At 41.5% G+C, this 21,632-nt stretch overlaps 1 protein-coding gene across 2 annotated transcripts in view; it reads right to left on the bottom strand.

Moving 5' to 3' along the window:
- Positions 1–21,632, bottom strand: part of WWTR1 (WW domain containing transcription regulator 1) — a 146,359-nt gene that overhangs the window by 7,611 nt on the left and 117,116 nt on the right. For both annotated transcript variants that reach the window (XM_055569388.1, XM_055569389.1), the window contains exons 5-6: positions 3,527–3,660; positions 1,502–1,614 (exon numbers count right to left, since the gene is read on the bottom strand). In XM_055569388.1, coding sequence (XP_055425363.1) covers positions 1,502–1,614; positions 3,527–3,660 — 247 coding nt within the window. The remainder of the gene's footprint in view (positions 1–1,501; positions 1,615–3,526; positions 3,661–21,632) is intronic.

Here is a 21,632-nt window from a genome sequence, read left to right as displayed (position 1 = left end):
TTTCCAATGTTGAAAAGATGAAAGCAAACAATTATTAAACATGGGAAGGAGCCACTTCATTAAGCTGTTTCAAAGAGGGCAAGATAAATCTCACACCAAAAAATAAAGAGAAGGATGAAGAAAGAGAGGGTGGGAGGCAGGAAGGGAGGCAGAAGGCTGAAGTAATAAATTGAAGACTAACAAAACAAACAGTTCAAACTATTCCTGGGTGACTCCTCACAAGGCAGTCTGTGCAATTCTCTAAACACATAGATGATAGGATGCACGGAGAGCCCGGAACAGCTGCTGCTACGTTCTGGCAGAGTCTGCATCTTGTCTGACCAACTGTTTAGTTTCAGAGCACAAAGCACAGCCATCGAGGAGTAGAAGGTAACAAACACAAGTCCTCTGGACAATGGCACGGGGGAAAACAATCCTTTTCATCACAGAACAATTTTCTATCATTAGTGGTGATGGAGGAGAAACTTACATGAGCAGCTCCAAAGAGGGGACATGTCAGCTATTATTTATTTTTTTAAGTCTATTTTTATGTTGTTGTTGTTTTTTAATTGAAATATAGTTATTTACAGTGTCGTGTTAGTTTTGGGTATACAGCAAAGCAATTCAGTTGTACATATATATTCTTTTCCAGATTCTTTTTCATTACATGTTATTTCAAGATACTGAATAGAGTTTCCTGTGCTATACAGTAGGTCCTGGTTGTGAGTTGTCATTTAATTCTGGTTCAAAAGACTATCTTCTGGGAGTTTAGGACTTTGATAATTAAATCTAGACCAAGTTTGGAGGCCTTGCTCCTGGAGAAGTAGAGAAAAAGAGGTAACCAGGAAGCCAGCTGAGGCCTAGCCTGAAGGCAGAGCAGGCTGGGAACTACTTAAATTTAATTGCTGAAGGAGGACATTGTTAGGACTTGGAGCCGACCATTTAGAATCCTTTGAGTTGCTTAACTTTCCAAAAGCCCACTGCCAATTGCTTCCCAAATGCAATAATGACATGAAAAGCTGCGTACTGGTGGCCTGTACATTACAACAAAAACCTAGAAAAGTATAAATATTCAATTGTGAAAGAATGGTAAAGCAGACAGCAGTATATTAATGCAACTGTGAGGAAAGGGCTAAATAAAACAGACAAGAAAAGGAAAGGAGAGAGGAAAGGAGGGAGGGAAGGAAGGAGAAAAGAAAAAAAAAAAGCAGAAATTAAAATCCTGTGCCCATATATAAAACTATATTTGTATAAACTATGGGGAAGGAGCTGGAGTTTACTAATGGTGCTTGGGTTCTAGGGGCTTTGCAGCTGTCAGTTAATGTTGTTGAAGTTAAGTGTTCCTGGTTGGATTTTAGAATTGAGAGGATCACTGCATAGGGCACAGGTTCGAACCCTGGTTGGGGACCTAAGATCCTACACGCCTTGCAGTGTGGTCAAAAAAAAAAAAGGAATTGAGAGGACTAAAGAGACAATTTCAAAGTCCAAACCCACTGCAAGGTTTCACAGGCCTGGCCCCTACCTGTGTCCATCTCATCCACGTTGCTGAGGAAGTCCTCTGGAGTCGTGGGGACACTGTAGCACCCCAGCCCCAGGCCACTGTCGGTGCTCTGCTCCCTTGAATGATATGGCCCCCTGCAGAGCAAAAGATGGGAAGATGTTTTAAAATTAAAATATAATCGTGAAGACCCCCAACTAAAGTAGATCTGCCTGATGTTCCAGATAACAAAGGGAGGTGGACTTCGAACCTCGTTTTAATTTTGAAACATATATCCCTGTGTCGAAATTAATCAACTGTAGGCAAAGAAAAAACCAACTGGCCATTCATAATAAATTGACATTGATTCCCTTTTCATCTGAAAATAATAAAATAAAATAACAATACATATAGAGAATGATACCATTTATGTAAATTTTAAAAAAAACCTAAAAAATATGTTGAATATTGCTTCTGGATACAGACATTGATAGGCTGTGTGTGTGTGTGTGTGTGCATGTGTGTGTGTGTGTATGTGTGCTTGCACACATGCACAGTGTGTCCAACCCTTTGCGGCCCCATGGACTGTAGGCCGCCAGGCTTCTTTGTCCATGGAATTGTAAGAATACTGGACTGGGTTGCCATTTCCTCCTTCAGGGGATCTTCCTGACACATGGATCAAACCCACCTCTTTTGTGTCTCCTGCACTGGCAGGTAATTCTGTATCAGTAGTGCCAACTGGGAAGCCTTTGACAGGCAATGAGAAGTATAAAAATAGGTGTGATGGATATACATCAATATCCAAATGGTGGCTACCACTAGGCAGGGAAGAAGAAAAAGAAATGTATTTCAGGGGTGGTGGGGAAGAGTTTAAATATTAGTTGTAATATTTATTAAAAAAAATAAGATCAATGTAAATATGGAAAACCTGGGTGTTGGGTACATGGGTAAATCTCAAGTTATTCTTTACATTTTTTCTGGACATTTGAATTATTTTTGTATCAGTCATTTAGAAACTCCTTTCCTTCAGTATTTTTATTACTGTTTGTTTTCATTCTTCTATTTTTAGTAACTTTCATAACTGTATTTGCTTGTTGCCTGAAGCCTCCACAAGGGCAGAAGAGACACAGGAAATAGAAAACTGCCCTTTATTTGGGTTTAAAAGGCTACAATTAAGGTTGACTACTTCTACTCATGAAGATATTTCTGGTTCAATTACCTTTTCCTTCTGCTCATATATTTCATATTTTAAAACAACACGTCTTTGTTTTATTTCATTCTTTAATTGTGAAATAATTTTAGACTCACATAGAAGATGTAAAAAGAGTACAGAGCTCCTGTGCATGCTGTGTGCATTTTCCCCAAGGACACGGTACATAACCACAATAGAAGGATCAATATCAGGAACTGACAATGTATAACACTATTAACTGGCTTCCCTGGTGGCTCGGTGGTAAAGAATCTGCCTACCAAAGTAGGAGACCGGGGTTTGATCCCTGGGTCGGGAAGATCACCCAAAGAAGGAAATGGCAACCCACTCCAGTATTCTTGCCTGGGAAATCCCATAGACAGAAAGGCCTGGTGGGCTACAGTCCATGAGGTCGCAACAGAGTCCATAACTTCGTGCCTAAACAACAACAACCATAATAATACTATTAACTAACACCTTATTCATATTTCACCACAAATATCACCTCTTATTTGTTTTGCTCCTATTTGCCACATAACAAGTTTTTATCTCCATTGGCTATATCAAACCACAAGATTCTTCTAAATAATTACTACAAACACCACGCTATTGAAATCATAAATTCATCCCTATTTTCAAATTATTGACTAGGGGTTTACTCCATGCCATAGCATCAATTTTTGAATTTGAGATTAAAAAAAAAAAATTGGTGACTTCTTGTCTGCTTTTATATTTTTCTGCCATGTCCCTCCACATCCTCCCTCTATCCTCACCCCAACCTCCAAGCTCCCCAACTTTTCCCAATATAAACAAAGATCCATTATACTCTAAACCTCATAATAAAGAAAGCAAAAATAAGTGGCCTTAAAATGTTGACTTACCCATTGAGGAAAGGATCCGAGCTATTATTAGTGATGGATCTCATGTCTGGGGTCATGGCAGGAGGGTTGACAGCAGCCTGAACCGTGGCTAGAGTCTCAGCCTCCATGGGGAGCTGTCTACAGAGGGCAGCTTCCTGCAGAAAGATGACAGTCAGGGGGAGAGGCAACAGTGATTCACTGGTTACAAGGATTGGAGCAAAGGATGCTTCACATAAAAACTTTTCACCAAACACAAAAGCACTTTATGTTTATTCCTCATAAGTCAGAATCATCAGGAAATCATTAGTGTTCTTTCTATGAAGAAGTCTTACAGGCGTAAGTCACTTTCTCACAGACACCAAGTTAATGAGAAGCTCATGTTAATATTTGCCCTCAAAGCACTGATGGAGTAACTGTCCAACCCATCCAAATTGCTTAAACACCCAAATCATATAAAGACCTCTCAAGACACTTTCTCAAGGACAAGGCTATTTTTACCCCAAGTGATCAGACCAAATCTAAGTCAATCAAAGCAACTGGACTCTTCTGGACTAGCAGGTACATTCTGGTCTTTGCCACTTACAGCCCAGTAAAGCTGTGGAATTACAGAGTTCAGGCTCTGTGTTAAATCACAACTGGCAGTTTTAGATGATAACCAGGAGAGCAAAGCAACCGGTTTAAAAGTTTGTTAGTCAATCGGTTTTTCTATTTGACTAATTATTCTGTCCACTAAAATGGCTGAAGTTTGGAGAAGCATGCAGATCCAATCCAGATCTCACTTGATGATTAACTGATAGCATATGGATTTCATTAGCAAAAATTAAAACACCAGCATTTTTTTTTTAAAGCTAACATGATTTTGCCAAGGAGAGTCCATCCAAAAGGTTACAAATTTGACTGCAATTTCTTTCTCTAGATATAACCTCCAGGGAGTCTCTCCTATTTTGACAAATATGACCAGACATCAGATTCCTTTCAAATTTGCTGCTGTTTCCAGAGAATAAAACTTTTGTATATTTTCCCATGTGTCCAAAACCTAAGTTAGGCCCTTCCCATGTTTATGCCTATGAGTTTCCCACTACCCAAGCTGAATCACTGGTCTTGCCATCCATCAAACCCCAAACCAAGGCTACCACAGCACACAGAATATTCAGGCCATCTAAGTTAGATCTCTTCCAGCCCTAAGCAGTGATGATTTTAGACAGCAACAGAGTAACTGCTGTCTAGACAAGTCTAGTGAAGTCATCGGCTATAAAAACTTTCGGTTACTAGGGTTCATCATACTGTTCCTAGGAGTTACGGTAGCATGACTATTACAAACCATGAAGATCTGATAGATAAGAAACTGCATTTTTAATTTATACTGAAATCAATACTCTGTCTAGAAAGGGCTCCTGGTTCACTTCTGTTCATCCAGATTTCAAATAATTCAATACTTAACTAACCTAAATTTTACTCAGTAATCTATGAAAACCAAACCACCCCCCCAAAAAAGGAGATTTTTAAAGGGGGATTTTAGTCCATAATTCCAATCTTAGAAGTACCTTCTGAATACATGTAGAAAAACTGAATTATTTGCTATAGTTGTCTTTACGTGGTAAGCAGTGTTCATTAGAAACCTTATCTTCTAACCCAAGCTTACCCGGAGGCTTCACACATAAGAATAACAGGGAATTGGACCTGGTGTGAGGAACAGAGCCCCACCAACCCCTCAAACACACTCATATACACACACCACAGTCTGAAAACAGCTAGTCAATGATGTAATTTTTAGTCCTTTATAGACAGTAAATGCAAAGATCCTTCAGGCAATAACCTTCATTATCCAAAAAAGAAAATCAACTTTAACTAGAATATTCCCATTCTCCAACCATTCTGAATAAATGTGGAGTTTACCCCTAAACGGCTATCCTTTTAAACATACAATTTGAAGAGATTTCTGCACTTCTTTACACATGATGCAATTTTATCACCATATTTCTTAAAAATACTAGATAAATTTGCAATTTCCAGATGGTCTGAATTTAAACCTAATAAGAATCATTTCTGGAACTTCATTGGATAAAAATACATACATATATATATACACACAATATATATGAATTATTATTATTATAGAAATATATAAAATAATACAGCTTTAATATTTTAAGCTTTCCTGTTCATTTAAGTTACTCCTGGGATAGTTCTAATAGAGTATTTATTTTAAAAGAATGCTTGTGAGTGGCTAAATATATAAATTAAATTCAAAAGGACTATTTATAATAAGCATCACTATGAACAAAGCTAGTGGAGGTGATGGAATTCCAGTTGAGCTATTTCAAATCCTGAAAGATGATGCTGTGAAAGTGCTGCACTCATTATGCCAGCAAATTTAGAAAACTCAGAAGTGGCCACAGGACTGGAAAAGGTCAGCTTTCATTCCAATCCCAAAGAAAGGCAATGCCAAAGAATGCTTAAACTACCACACAATTGCACTCATCTCACACGCTAGTAAAGTAATGCTCAAAATTCTCCAAGCCAGGCTTCAGCAATACATGAACCGTGAACTTCCTGATTTCAAGCTGGTTTTAGAAAAGGCAGAGGAACCAGAGATCAAATTGCCAACATCTGTTGGATCATAGAAAAAGCAAGAGAGTTCCAGAAAAACATCTATTTCTGCTTTATTGACCATGCCAAAGCCTTTGACTGTGTGGATCACAATAAACTGTGGAAAATTCTGAAAGAGGTGGGAATACCAGACAACCTGACCTGCCTTTTGAAAAACCTATATGCAGGTCAGGAAGCAACAGTTAGAACTGGACATGGAACAACAGACTGGTTCCAAATAGGAACAGGAGTCCATCAAGACTGCATATTGTCACCCTGCTTATTTAACTTCTATGAAGAGTACATCATGAGAAACGCTGGGCTGGAAGAAACACAAGCTGGAATCAAGATTGCTGGGAGAAATATCAATAACCTCAGATATGCAGATGACACCACCGTTATGGCAGAAAGTGAAAAGGAACTAAAAAGCCTCTTGATGAAAGTGAAAGAGGAGAGTGAAAAACTTGGCTTAAAGCTCAACATTCAGAAAATGAAGATCATGGCATCTGGTCCCATCACTTCATGGGAAATAGATGGGGAACAGTGGAAACAGAGTCAGACTTTATTTTGGGGGGCTCCAAAATCACTGCAGATGGTGTCTGCAGCCATGAAATTAAAAGACACTTACTCCTTGGAAGGAAAGTTATGACCAACCTAGATAGCATATTCAAAAGCAGAGACATTACTTTGCCAACAAAGGTCCATCTAGTCAAGGCTATGGTTTTTCCAGTGGTCATGTATGGATGTGAGAGTTGGACTGTGAAGAAAGCTGAGCGCCAAAGAACTGATGCTTTTGAACTGTGGTGAGAAGACTCTTGAGAGTCCCTTGGACTGCAAGGAGATCCAACCAGTCCATCCTAAAGGAGATCAGTCCTGGGTGTTCATTGGAAGGACTGATGCTGAAGCTGAAACTCTAATACTTTGGCCACCTCATGTGAAGAGTTGACTCATTGGAAAAGACCCTGATGCTGGGAGGGATTGGGGGCAGGAGAAGGGGACGACAGAGGATGAGATGGCTGGATGGCATCACTGATTCGATGGACATGAGTTTGGGTAAACTCTGGCAGTTGGTGATGGGCCTGGCATGCTGCAATTCATGGGGTCACAGAGTCGGACACAACCGAGTGACTCAACTGAACTGATTTATAATAACCAAAGCTGGGTGAATTTTATACTATATTGGTGGAAACGTTTAATGGTGCCATTTCACTTCTCCTCCCTTTATTTTAAATGAAAGATACCTGAAGTTCCATTCCTCCACATCCGTATTTTCCAAATGATTCAATACTTGGAGGATTTGATCCCATTATCATAAGAGGCAATGCTTTGTTCTGCCTGTAGGGGGCTCAGGATATCATTTTCACCTTGAAATAACTAACAAATGAGAGACGATAATGTGTTGACTATACCTGAAAACTAGCTCCGAAATATAAATTAGGCAAGTCTGAGATAGAAAGGTTTTCAGGGTGGGGGATGATGCAACACTTTCTTCGAGATTATTATGAGACCATTCTTAAGTCACAGCAGCCACTGTGAAGGCGATGTTGGCCCCTGGCTCTAAACCCACATGCTCCCTATCCACAGTGGCCCACAAGCCTGCCTGACATCACTGGCCATGTCTCCTCCTTCGTATGGGACATGTCCCCCCTCACTCCCTCCCCACTGTTCCTCCCACTTTTGGCCTCTGTTCCAACTGTTCCTTCTGCTTGGAACACACTGCTCAGATCTTCCCAAAGTTCATTCCCTCACTGATGACTGTCTCAACAGATGCAATCTCTTCAGAGATTACATTAAATGTTCTTCATGGCAACTGACATATTTACTGTCTGTCCTTCTCTTTAGAGTGTAAGCTCCAGAGGAAAGAGATCTTATTTATCATGTTCACTTCTGTGTCCCCACTGTGTATAACAGCCCAGACATATACTAGGTACTTGATAAATATTCACTCAGTGGAGGAATGAAAATATCACTGGAATTCAAATGGAAATATTTTCAATTATAATTAATAACAAAAGAAAAATTAACTAAGAACATTCAATTCTCACCCCCAACCACAAATATGAGTAAAACAACAGTCTATTGTATACATCCCAACTAGCCAGGTTTATATGCCATCCTACTGAAATGATCCTACTGCGTTTTTCCTGTTCCCAACACAGAAGATGAGCAGAAGGCCAGAGTCGTCAGGAGCAGCATCTGGGGCCAGATGCTTGGGTCTGAACCCTGGCCATGCCACCTCCCAGCCAGGTATTTAATATTTTTGTTCCTGATATGTAAACTGGGGATAATAATAGAATCCGCCCAATAGGAAAGCTGTGGTGATAAATGAGGTAATTCGCTGTGTGCATAGAACAGTGCTGGCATACAAGATCATTTAATAAGTGTTAACTAAATATTATTATTACTGGCACCTCGTGTTCTGTATTCCAATCCCAACAAAACTAAAGTAAAAATAAACCATCTTAAAAGTCACACTACAACATGGAGCTAATCCACTTTGAGTGGTTTGACACTTTTTCCTGATCAGCTTTCACCTTGGAAGATTATACCAAGTGTGAAATTCATCATGAGTCAGCAAGGCTAAAAATATAGCTTTAAAAAAAAAAAAAAACACAAACAGGTTTGTAAACCTTTTTATATAACATAAAATTAAATTTTAATGTAATTGGACAATAATGAGAAGCTTCATTTCATTCAATTATATTTTATATAAGATATATAATTATATATTTAATAATAAATTGCATATTTAGAATTTTTAAAGGTCTAGTCTCTTTTTGAATGAAAATAAGTTTCCTACTTCTGTTCATAAATTGAAGAAGAGCAGTACAAAATCTAAGGCTTGGAAATAAAAGAACTAACCTCACTGACATGTCCTCATCCTGACATGTCCTCATGCAAACAAGGGAGGATTTTTATTAAAAAAAAAAAAAAAAACACTAAATTTATGTATAAAATTAAGCCCTAGATCCACTGTGATTTTAGCTGCCACATGACATCCCCTCCCTTCACATGGGCAGAAATGAAAGGCAAACACCTGACTTTAGTTTGACTAAGATGTGGAGCTGAGACTGATGGAACAAAAACAGCTGAGGCAAGGCTGAAGATTGGGCACTGGACTAAGTGAACTGATGTGCAAATAGGGACAGTTGAACAAGGCTGGTCTAGGATGTGACTCAGGCCTCCAACTCAGAGCTGGCGGTGCAGCTGTAAATGCTACTGGACATGACCTGGGCTTGGCATAGGAAAAAAAAGTGTTCTTGGAATCAAAATGATGAAAGCTTAAATCCTAAGCTGGAAGCACATCTGAGCCTTTGGTTTGTCTCTCACCTCCTACCTCCACTCCAGGTCAGCAAGTCTATTCACAGATCCCCTCCCAGTGTCCCTTCCACTGCCACCCACCTGTCCTCCCAAACAAGTCTACAGTTTCCTGGACTTGTCAGTACTTTGGGTCCCTCTTCATCAGGCCATTTCTCCTCCACCTTTAGAGGTTCTGTTCCACTGCCTTTTTCCCCGAATGCCTTTCCTGATGACCACAGCAAGCCACCAGCTGCCCCTCTCCCAGCCCTGAAGTCCAAAATAACATGTCCATTTGGGGTCTGAAACTTCACGTCTCATAAGTACATTCCTCACCTGGCCCTAGAGCAGCTCTTCTTGCTAACTTCAAGTTTTTTCTTAATGCCATCACCACCTCTCCTACTTGCAAATCTCAGCTAACTGTCTCCCAAAGATCCCACAAAGACTCATTCATTTGCACCTGTATTTATTTTTTAAAAAAATACTATGGAGAGGGCTTCCCTGGTGTCTCAGTGGTAAAGAATCCGCCTGCCAATGCAGGAGACATGGGTTCGATCCCTGGTCCAGGAAGATCCCACATGCCTCCAAGCAACTAAGCCCAAGCACCACAACCACCGAGCCTGTGCTTTAGAGCCCAGGAGCTGTAATTACTGAGCCCACATGCCACAAATAATGAAGCGTGCATGCCCTAGAGCCCATGCTCTGCAACAAAAGAAGCTACAGCAATGAGAAGCCCTCACACCACAACTAGAAAATAGCCCCCACTCGTCGCAACTAGAGAAAAGCCTGAGCAGCGATGAAGACCCAGTGCAGCCAAAAATAATAAATAAAAATTATTTTTAAAAAATACTATTGAGACTATCAGAGGCCAGGCACCTCAGCAGCAGGCATATAGCAATGAAAAATACAGATAGTGCCCTGCTCAGTGAGGATTCTAGAGGGGAAACAGGCTACAACAAAAAATAATGGACAAGGGCCATGCCTAGTAGGGTCTCTCTCCCTGACATCTACATGCTCCAAACCTTCTTTCCAACTCAAGTAGTCAGCACGGCTTCTATTTCTACTACATTCAAGGATCTACCAACCTCCACATGCAAGACTGCATCCAGATCTCTGTTCTACACTGTCACAATTTTTACAAAGAGTGATCAAAGGAGAAAATTCAACATGGGAAGAGGTCAGGGTATTATGTCTATGAAGAAGCAAGTGAAAGTGAAGTTGCTCGGTCATGCCTGACTCTTTGTAACCCCATGGAATGTATAGCCCACCAGGCTCCTCTCTGTCCATGGGATTTCCCAGGTAAGAATACTGGAGTGGGTTCCTCCTCCAGGGGACCTTCCTGAGCCAGCGATCAAACCTGCATGTCCCGCATTGCAGGCAGATTCTTTACTATCTGAGCCACCAGGAAAGTCCCATGAAGAAGCAAGGGGACTGTTTAAAAGAGATACTGAGTGGCAACTGTGGCTCTCAAACTATTAATGGACTGTCACATGGAAGAAGGAAGATTCCCTCTATCCCAGATTGGAGCCACATCTGATGTAGTCCATTCATTGGTAGGACTGGCTGCTTCTCAATTCTCTGGGCTACTGGCCACTGGAATTTTCAAACACTTGTTGAGGCGTAAATGCTACTGGACATGACCTGGGCTTGGCATAGGAAAAAAAAGTGTTCTTGGAATCAAAATGATGAAAGCTTAAATCCTAGCTCAGCTACTCCTTAGATATAGCATCTTGGACTACACTTTTTTTTTCAGTTTGTTAATCTGGAAAAAAAAAGACTTTTAAGATTTATCTTGCTGGCTGGTTATAAAGATTAAAAAGCATATTTATCAAGAACCTGGCACAGGGAGGCAGCTAATAAAATGAGCTACTGATCACGCTAAATGTTTTAGGATACAAAGGTATTAGCTAATACTTAGGTATCACTTACAACTTGTGAAGCGCCATCCTAAGTGTGCCAACATACTATTTCATTTCATCCTCGACAGCCCAGCTCTCTCCATTTTATAGATGAGGACACTGAGGCGAAGACAGGCTAAGCAACTTTCCCAGGATCTGGCCCCAGAGTCCGTTCTCACAGCCACTACACAGTCAGCGGCAGAGAGAGGAAAGCCAAGGACTGAGGTTGGCAGACCTCAAGACCTCAAACTGTCAGCCCTTTCACCTACTAGCTGTGGGACTTGGGCGCGTTATCTCATTTCTCTGAGCCTGCTTTCACAGTTAGAACATGGAAATGCCAGTCCCCGCCTTCTTCAGGTTGTGTTTGTGCGCTTAGTTGTCCAGCTGTGTCTCTGCGACCCCATGGACTATAGCCCGCCAGGATCCTCTGTCCATGGAGATTCTCCAGGCAAGAATACTGCAGTGGGTTGTCATGCCCTCCTCCAGGGGATCTTCCCAACCCAGGGATTGAACCCAGGTCTCCCGCATTGCAGGCAGATTTTTTAAGGTCTGAGCCACCAGGGGAGCCCAAGAATACTGGAGTGGATAGCCTATCCCTTATCTGAAGTATTTTCTGAACCCAGGAATCGAACCAGGGTCTCCTGCATTGCAGGCGGATTCTTTACCAGCTGAGCTACAAGGGAGCAGAGCTTCAGGCAGTTTAGAGGATTTAACAAACCGTCCTGTTTCACTTCCTGAACACACTCTCTCTCTGAATTGGAAAAGAGATCGAACTGGCCTCTCTGATCCGTTTCAATGTATATGGGTGGAGCTAGTGTCCTGGGAATTCACAAGCACAGACAGCAGAGTTACAAGTTAAGATGTTAAAGGCCAGTTTTCAGAATGATCTGGAAAGCTGCCCCTGGTAACTCCACCCCTACTTTCCTCCACCACAACTTTATTTTTTTGTCTACATTCAAGCTGGGGGCGGAGAAGGCAATGGCACCCCACTCCAGTACTCTTGCCTGGAAAATCCCATGGACGGAGGAGCCTGGTAGGCTGCAGTCCATGGGGTCGCTAAGAGTCGGACACGACTGAGCGACTGCACTTTCACTTTTCACTTTCATGCATTGGAGAAGGAAACGGCAACCCACTCCAGTGTTCTTGCCTGGAGAATCCCAGGGCCGGGGGAGCCTGGTGGGCTGCCGTCTATGGGGTCGCACAGAGTCGGACACGACTGACACGACTTAGCAGCAGCAGCAAGCTGGGGGTGTAAAGACTGGTACAAAATAAAGGCCTGAGAATCTCCTTCAGAGTTTGTGGTCTTCCATCTAGCTTCCTGAAGCGAATAATTATATATATGTGGGTTTAAAAGTACCCTCTCCTAGGGGCTGGGGATGGGATGGTGTTTAAAATAGCTGGAGGGGTTAGTAGGTAAAAGACAAATGCTGATTCATAAGAGGAAGATGTCCCTGGAAGAGAACTTCAAACCTCCTCTCCTTTCAGCTCCCCATTGGCCTCCCGCCTGCCCATGGAATGAATCAACAGAGAAGGTGAGAAAGTAAACAGCAGTTGAAAGCACCCTGTAGCCCTGTCCGTCCTGGGTGAAGGGAGTGTCTCTCGCCAGCCAGCCAGCTCTGGCCCTCGCTGGAATGTACTTCAAAGACAAAGGAAGACAATAACTTCTTCTGAGGGTGATCTGTTTGATTTAAGTGTGTGTGGCCAGGAATACTACAAAAATGGAAGACTGGATTGTTTTAATTATAAGGGGTGGAGTGAGTAGAAACAAATGAAAAAAAAAAAAGAAAAGAAAGACAATATTTTGAAATCTTAACATTAAAAAAATTATTCTGGTGCAGAGAAGTTGCTCTCGCTGCCAAAACCCTGAGGGACTTCAGAGGCAGAATGCCGAATTATTGACCTTCTTTATAGGGGGGCAAAAAACCCCATACCCAGCGTAAATTTCTTTTTAACTCTGTGCCAAGGGATTCTAGAACTTTATTGTCACATTTCCTGGAGCCTCTCTTTGGAAATACCTCATCACACAGGCTCAGCTGCCAGACCCAGGCTGTCGCTAGGAAAGAATATTCAAAACTCTGACACTTTGGGAAAGACATTTGTTGAGTCCCTAATTATTAACCACAGCCTTCTTGACACTCTTTAATTCAAGATGTATAAAACAGTTTTGTATTGTTCCATAATCTCTGTTATCCTTTAGAATCACATTAAGGGAAACATTATAATTTAGATACTCTCCTCTTCACTTAAAAAAAAAAAATAGCTGAATGGATTTCAAGATGGAGTATTTCTTTATACCTCAGAGATCTTATCAAGGTCAGAAATATGAAGCTGCTTTTCCTTTGTTCAAACTTGGTGAACCTCCATTTTAAAAACTGTGTTTGTACTACTCAGCCATAAAAAAATAAAATTTTGCCATCTGCAAAAGCACGGGTGGACTCGGAGGGCACTATGCCAAGTGAAATAAGTCAGACAGAGAAAGACAATGTGCAATATCACTTATATGTGGAATTAAAAATTACAAGAAACTAGCAAATATAACAGATACAGAGAACAAACCAGTGGTTACCAGTGTGGGAGTTGGGGGTAATACATGGGTGGGGGAGAGGAAGATACACACTATTGGGTGTAAGATAGGCTAAAAGGATGTACTGTAAAACATGGACAATATGGCCAATGCTATGTAATTGGAAATGAAAAGGGAAGTTTAAAAATTATCTAAAAAATTGCAAGAACCTATAATGGAAAATAACCTGAAAAAAGAATATATGCGTGCTCAGTCGCTTCAGTTGTGTCCGACTCTTTGCAACCCCATCAACTGTAGCCTTCCAGATTCCTCTGTCCATGGGATTCTCCAGGCAAGAATAGTGAAGTGGGTTGTTATGCTCTCCTCCAGGGGTACTTCCCCACCCAGGGATCAAAATGCTTTCTTATGCCAATTCAAATTGGTTGACCAATTTAACTAATGATTAAGAATGCTCAGTATTTTCCATTTTTGGCTTTTTCCATCACTCTCAAAGTCTGATAAAGCTTTCCCAGGATTTCAGCCACACAGCATGTATGGCTCTAGGCAAACATTCCCTATATCACAGAGATGATATAGATACACACACATATATATATGTTACCGAAACACTTTGCTGTACACCTAAAACAAACACAACACTGTAAATCAACTATATTTCAATAAAGTTTTTTAATTGCCTAAAAAAATAGATATTTAAAAATAAATACAAATTTTAAATGTGTTTGATTTTATAACATCTTTCAAAAGTGTCCTTTTGAAAGGAATTGGTAATTTCTTTAAGAAAATGAATTATTTCCAGGACCAGGCAAATAGAACACTGACAGCAGTTAGAATGGAAACTCTATGAAGGTAAAGAACAAGCCTATTAGTTCACTGCTGTGCATTCAGTGCCTAGAACATGTCGAACAAATGAATGAGTGAATGAATGTACACAGCCAGGCTACTCTAGTGGGATCCACGGGTGGACAACATGACCACTGATGTTCCTGGTCAACCCCGAAACCTAATTCCCTGAAATGCTTTTCTAAAAGGAATCATAGCCCCATGTGCTGAAGGCAGGACTCCATGAAGCTGCCACTATTTATGCTACGATATGACACTTTTTAACCTCTCTAAATCGTTGTTCTTCACATGACAAACAACAGACCTCGGAGCCTTCCCTGGACCAGCCTTGCTCACAGCCGGGTGTGTCCCTCCCCAGGGCCCTCAGTCAGGAATGGCCGAAAGAGGCCGGCCAGCTGGCCCGCCAGACCCGATAGTGGCTGTCAAGCCCCACAGAAATCTGTGAGACCTGCCAAAGAATTCCGAGGCCTCCCGCCCAAGCCCTCTCCCCTGGTCCCCGTTGTCCTGGCAACCAGAGGCCGAGCTGAGTCAGCATTTTTGTCTGACAAGCTGCTTTCTCCTGTCCACTGAGCCCCAATTAAGTGAAGGATGGGGGTGAAAGCAGTGCTGAGTCTGCCTGAGAATAATAACGGTTTCTCCACAACACAGAGGGAGTGAAGGCTTCTCTACTTAAGATTCTTCCAGGCCCTGAGGGCTGACAGGAAGTCCTCCAGTCAGAAATCATCTTTGAGCCAGAAAGACCCCAAGCTTCACATCTGAATGAATAAAACAATGGAATACTCTACTCAGATAAAGCCAAGAGTCTGTTTTCATGTCAAGGAATCGTTCTTTCAGAGGGACAAATAGGGACTGAGAAGCTTGTTTCTCAGTTTCTGACCAGTTACTCAAATTTTCCATTTCATTGGGTAAAGCTGTAAACATGCCCTTTATGATACTGAGCAAATATTGTGTTGGTTTTTAAGCTGTAACAGCAGAGTAGTCTATAGTCTTGTGGGCATGTGTGGTTCATGGTTTTTTAAAATTTATGTCCAGCGTTGCTGTAGAAAGGATTCCAGGCAGCCTAAAATAGATAGGTCCAAACTCAAAGCACCACTTCCATGGCTGATACAGAATAAATAGATGACTTCTCAAAATATATTAAGAAAAGAGGTAACACACAGTAGTATAATACACTACCAGTTTTGTTTTAAACTAAATATATATTTTAAAAAAAAAGATACATACAAAGACTGGAAAGAAATTACCAGCGTCTTCACAGCTCTCTTGAGGTAAAAGAATAGATGACGATTATGTTCCTTTTTGGTTTTGATTATTTTAAATATTTTCTACCTGTCTTTTCTGTGCAATAATTTTACTTCATTACTATTTTTATTTACATATAGTCATGGTCACACTTTGTGAAATTGTATGGTTCAGAGTTTTGACAAATACCTAATACAGCTGTGAAACAGCTACCCCAACTAAGACACAGACTGTGCTCTCACGCTCCAAATCCCCGAGTGCCTCTCCTTTGCAGGGAGCACCTCCCTCACCCCTACTCTGACAAACACTCTTCTGCTGTCTCTATAGTTTGTCCATATAAATGGAATCATACATTATAAAGTCTCCTTCTTTTCCCCTTCTTACAGTTATCCTACCTCCAGAGCACAGCACCCTCAGCAGAGTGGCTTTCCAGAGGCTGGGATTTGCCCTGGGGTTGAAGGTCAGGGAGAAAAAGTAATGAGACAGAACCACTTGGGTTTGTTTGTTTGGGCTGCATGGCATGTGGGATCCTACTTCCCTGACCAGGGATAGAACTTGTACCCCCTGCCTTGGAAGTGCAGCATCTTCACCACTGGACCACCAGGAAAGTCCCTGAAGTCTGTTGAGTCTGGATTATTTTCAATTAGCAAAATGCTTTCTCTTATGTCAGTCAGACAAAAACAACAAAAACAACTACTACTAGTTATAACTTAAAAAGTTAAAAACTCTATGAGAAGATAGCAAGAAGTACATTGTCCAACTGAGATTTTTGTTTTGTTTTGTTTTTGGTCATCTGGCTTGTGAGATCTTAGTTTCCAGACCAGGGATTGAAGCTGGGACCTCAGCAGTGAGAACTCAGAATCCTAACCACTGGACCACCAAGGAGTTCCTGAGAATTGCCTTCTTTTCCAGGGTTGCTATTACTTTGATGAACCTGAAACTGCTTCACCAGCAAAAATAAAACTCTCATTATCACAGACAGTGGAGAATGTCTTTCATGAAAAGTCATTCTCCATAAGGTCTGTGAGAGACACTGAAAGCAGAGAAAGTTTCCTAATAAGGCCATGTTCTGCAGACCTGGCTGGGATCCCTTTGGGCCTGTTGGCACCCCTGCCCTGGGAGCACCTGCCATGTTTCGAGATAATTCATTAGTTATCAGATACAAGCAGTTCAATTGTGTTGCTACAGCAACCAACGTTAATGCATAGGAATCATTTTGAACAAAACTCTCCTACTTAAAAAGATTCCTAATCAGGGGAGATACCAAACCTCATCAGCCCTTTGATCCTAATTCTGTAGTTATCCAACAACTTGCTGGCCTGTTGGGACTGAAAAGGAAGGTAAAAAGCACTTTATGCTCCTTTCCCAGAACTCTGGGCTGAGGTGATCTGGTCTCTGCTCCAGTCATGAAAGTCAAAGATGGCAGCCACTGGAACCCCACAAAGTAGGGAACGGTTTGAATTCATCCTTCTGGCCACCAATTTGGATTAGATTTAATCATTTTGTCTCCAGTGATAAAACATAAGTTATCTGAAGGCAGCCGTGCCTCATTTATCTTTTTATTATTTTGCACTACGCAAATGTTGAGTGAGACAAAAAAAGGAATCAGAAAACAATTTTCCATCCTGAAATAATGGAAGTTCACTTCAGATCTGTAATCAGACTTTCCTCAAATTCATTGGGTTAATATCTTCTGCATGATTTCAGTGATAAGTTCATGCCTGAGTCCTTGGCATCAGAAGGTATACGTCAGATTGTGGAAGAAGGACCAAGGAATTGTTTTCTCCACAGACTACACGCCTAGAGGAACAATGGCATGAAAGCAGAAGGAAGTAGAAGGAAAAATGAAACAACATTTACATAGCATATAAGGAGCTTCCAGGGGACTTCCCTGGCAGTACAGTGGTTAAGACTCTGCACTTGAAATGCAGGTGGCATAAGTTCGATCCCTGGTCAGGGAACTAAGATCTCACATGCCGAGAAGCCACTAAGACTGTACACCACAGTAAAAGATCCTATGTGCTGCAGCAAAGACTCGAAGGAGCCAAAAATAAATAAATAAATAGTTTTTTAAAAAATACAGAGTATGGGAGAATGGCATTGAAACATGTAAAATATCATGTATGAAACGAGTTGCCAGTCCAGGTTCGATGCACGATACTGGATGCTTGGGGCTGGTGCACTGGGACGACCCAGAGGGATGGAATGGGAAGGGAGGAGGGAGGAGGGTTCAGGATGGGGAACACATGTATACCTGTGGCGGATTCATTTTGATATTTGGCAAAACTAATACAGTTATGTAAAGTCTAAAAATAAAATAAAATTAAAAAAAATAAATAAATAAAATACCAAAAAAATAAAAAATACAGAGTAGTGCTAATTTCCCAAGAATTAGGGAATAAATTCATTCTACTTATTAAAATGTACCAACCCCCTTTCCTACCTAGAGATGAAGGATAGGAAGGGGCTTCTCTCCCAGAAATTCTCCTGTGAGAGGAAGGTCAAGGCCTGCCTGCAGGGCAGGGGCTCTGAGAGGACAGGCTAGACAGCTAGGGCCCTCCTGCAAACTGCAGGGGGACCAGGCGAATTACCAGGCTGCACAAATGGTAAAGAACCTGTCTTCTAGTGCAGGAGACATAAGGGATGTGGGTTGGATAACTGGGTCAGGAAGAGCCCCTGGAGGAGGGCATGGCAACCCACTCCAGTATTCTTGCCTGGAGAATTGCATGGACAGAGGAGCCTGGCAGGCTACAGTCCATGGGATCTCACAGAATCGGACATGACTGAAGCAACTTACCATGCAGGGGAATTACTAAGTGCCCAGAGAGCAAAGGATATTCAGGCAGTTGTTGTCTATGAAGAACGGGGAGTGGGACAGAAAGAACAAATGGAACTGACCATCTTCAGAGCTCTTCAGGGCCAAAGTGCCTCTACGTCCCTACCAGATGCTAAAAGGCAGCTAAACAGGTGAGCCAAGTATCACTTTTACTTCCAGTCCATTAAGTTCAAATCGTGATGCTTAAGAGCAAAGCAACAAAAGAAAGAAGTAAAAAAAAAACTACACACCAAGATGATACACATAATCCACACCTGAACAATCAGACATCTTGGCAAAAGCCCCAGAAAACTGTCTTCACTCTAACACCATTTATTGTATGGTCTTAAATAATATCTTTGACCCTGAGAAGCAAGCTAATTCTGGATAGAGGAAAACTTCTTCCACTACTTAAAAAAGTCTCTTTAGATCTTTCTTCCTGTATTCCATAATAAAGATAAGAAGACATCAGAACCACCCATTCCATCTTCTCCTCCTCCATATGTGTGCGCTTGCACAGTCAAAGCTAACTATGTGAACCTCTGTGAGCAAATCTGGACAGTATTTCTCCCCATGTCCTGTACAGGGGAGATGACACTGTGATGAAGCAAAATACTCTGAGTTCCACAGCCTCGAGGGATCAGCATTTAAGGAACTTGGTTGGTATTTCTGTAATACGAACCATCAATACTAACATGCTGGTTCAAAGGCACCTATGGTTGGCATAAAGGAAACAATCTGGGGCACTTTCCTCCACCCCTTTTCAGAAATGCTTTCTGTGGGAAAGGAGGAGGTGGAGTAAGAGAAAGAGAAACAAAACAAGGCAGAAACTGAGAAGCAAGTCATTCTTTGTAGGATAGTCATAGCTTTGTGGGGGGAAAAACCATTAAAATGTATAAATGCTACTCTACTGCTATTTAATTTACTCTATATTATAAAATAGATATATTATTCCAAGTAGAATCATTATCCAAAGACAGAAAACCATAATACAATCATTTCCTTCTAAGAAACATGACAGTGTATATCTAAAAACAGTATAAACAACTGTTACCCTGAAATAACTATGAAAGTTCAGACATAAATCCTCAGGGTAAAAAAGCATAATAATGGTCATATTACAAAGTTGTATTCCTCAAATTTAGAGGATAGTTCAACAGAACAACAAAGCACAATTTATATTCACTTCCCGCATTTTCAAAGACTGTCTAAGGAATTCTTTTAATTCATCATGGTTTTTAAACTTCACACAGTGTAATTGTTAGTCACTCAGTCGTGTCTGACTCTTTGCAACCCCATGGACTGTAGCCTGCCAGGCTTCTCTGTCCATAGAATTCTCCAGGCAAGAATACTGGAGTGGGTAGCCATTCCCTTCTCCAAGGGATCTTTCCAACCCAGGGACTGAACCCAGGTCTCCTGCATGGCAGGCAGATTCTTTACCATCAGAGCCACAAGGGAAGCCACCTCACACAGTATAAAGTATCACACAGTACAGATACTTTGTATTTTAGAATTTATTTGATGAGAAATTCATTATTTACCTATGGCAGTAAGTGTATATTTTTGAAAGTATCAGAAATAATAATACCAAAGGGAAAAAAAAATAGTGTTTAATATCCCCAGCCCCCTGCAAAAAAGCTTTCTGGAACAGTCAAAACTACTCATTTCCTTAAACATGGAAAGGAAGCTCCCCATGTACCTTGCTTCATGTGAGTCATAAGACAAAGTCTGAAGAATTAGAACAATAAACTGAAGCCTTCCTCCCCAAAATGCAGCCAGCAAAATTTATGAGGCCTGAAAACATGTGCTACATTAGTTGAGCAGCACAGAAGAGAATTCTGCTCTTGCACAGACCAAGCCATTTCAGCAGGGAAAAGGCTGTGGCCTCCTTCAAGGACTTTCATTTATTTTTCTAAGGGAAGCACTCAGCCTGACTCCCTGAGGACACACCCTCTTTGGACAGACTGACTGCATGAATACACGAACGAGTGGAGGATGCCACGGAGGTGGCTATTCAAAGCCCAGGCAGTTTTGCAGACCCCTCTATCAGAGTCCATAGGCAAAACATTTTGCTTTCTCAAGCCCCCTCAGTTTTCTCTCTTTTTCATGCTTCATGGCAGATCAAAGACAGTTGCAGATTCACTGTCATTTCCTCCATGGAACACTCTCTGTTATCTGCTCTAATTTGGGATGGGAAGGGTAGCAGGGATTAGAGGAGGAAGGTGCACACTGTGACTGTTAGATCAAAAGAATATGGAAGAAGTGACTCTGTGGCAGTTTCTAGAGCCAGGCCCTAATACACTGGCAGCTTTCAATTCCTGTCTCTTAGAACATTCTCTCAGGGAGACCCAAGCTGCTATTCCAAATAGAATAGTTGCATTACTCTAAGATTACCAAGCTAGAGATGCCATGGGCAAATACTTCAAGTTTTCGTCCCAGCTAAGCCCAGACTTTCAGCAACCCTCACCATGAGGCCACACACTTAAGTAAACCCACCTTGGACCCTCCAAGTCAACCCATCCACCAGTTGAATACCACTAAGTGGCTTACTCCTTGGAAGGAAAGTTATGACCAACCTAGATAGCATATTGAAAAGCAGAGACATTACTTTGCCAACAAAGGTCCATCTAGTCAAGGCTATGGTTTTTCCAGTGGTCATGTATGGATGTGAGAGTTGGACTGTGAAGAAAGCTGAGCACCGAAGAATTGATGCTTTTGAACTGTGGTGTTGGAGAAGACTCTTGAGAGTCCCTTGGAGATCCAACCAGTCCATGCTAAAGGAGATCAGTCCTGGGTGTTCATTGGAAGGACTGATGTTGAAGCTGAAACTCCAATACTTTGGCCACCTCATGCGAAGAGTTGACTCATTGGAAAAGACTCTGATGCTGGGAGGGATGGGGGCAGGAGGAGAAAGGGACG

The sequence above is a fragment of the Bubalus kerabau genome, chromosome 2 (assembly GCF_029407905.1).
Source record: "Bubalus kerabau isolate K-KA32 ecotype Philippines breed swamp buffalo chromosome 2, PCC_UOA_SB_1v2, whole genome shotgun sequence".
NCBI lineage: Eukaryota > Metazoa > Chordata > Mammalia > Artiodactyla > Bovidae > Bubalus > Bubalus kerabau.
The sequence above is the reverse complement of the archived record's forward strand: the minus strand, read 5'-3'. Positions and strand labels throughout refer to the sequence as shown.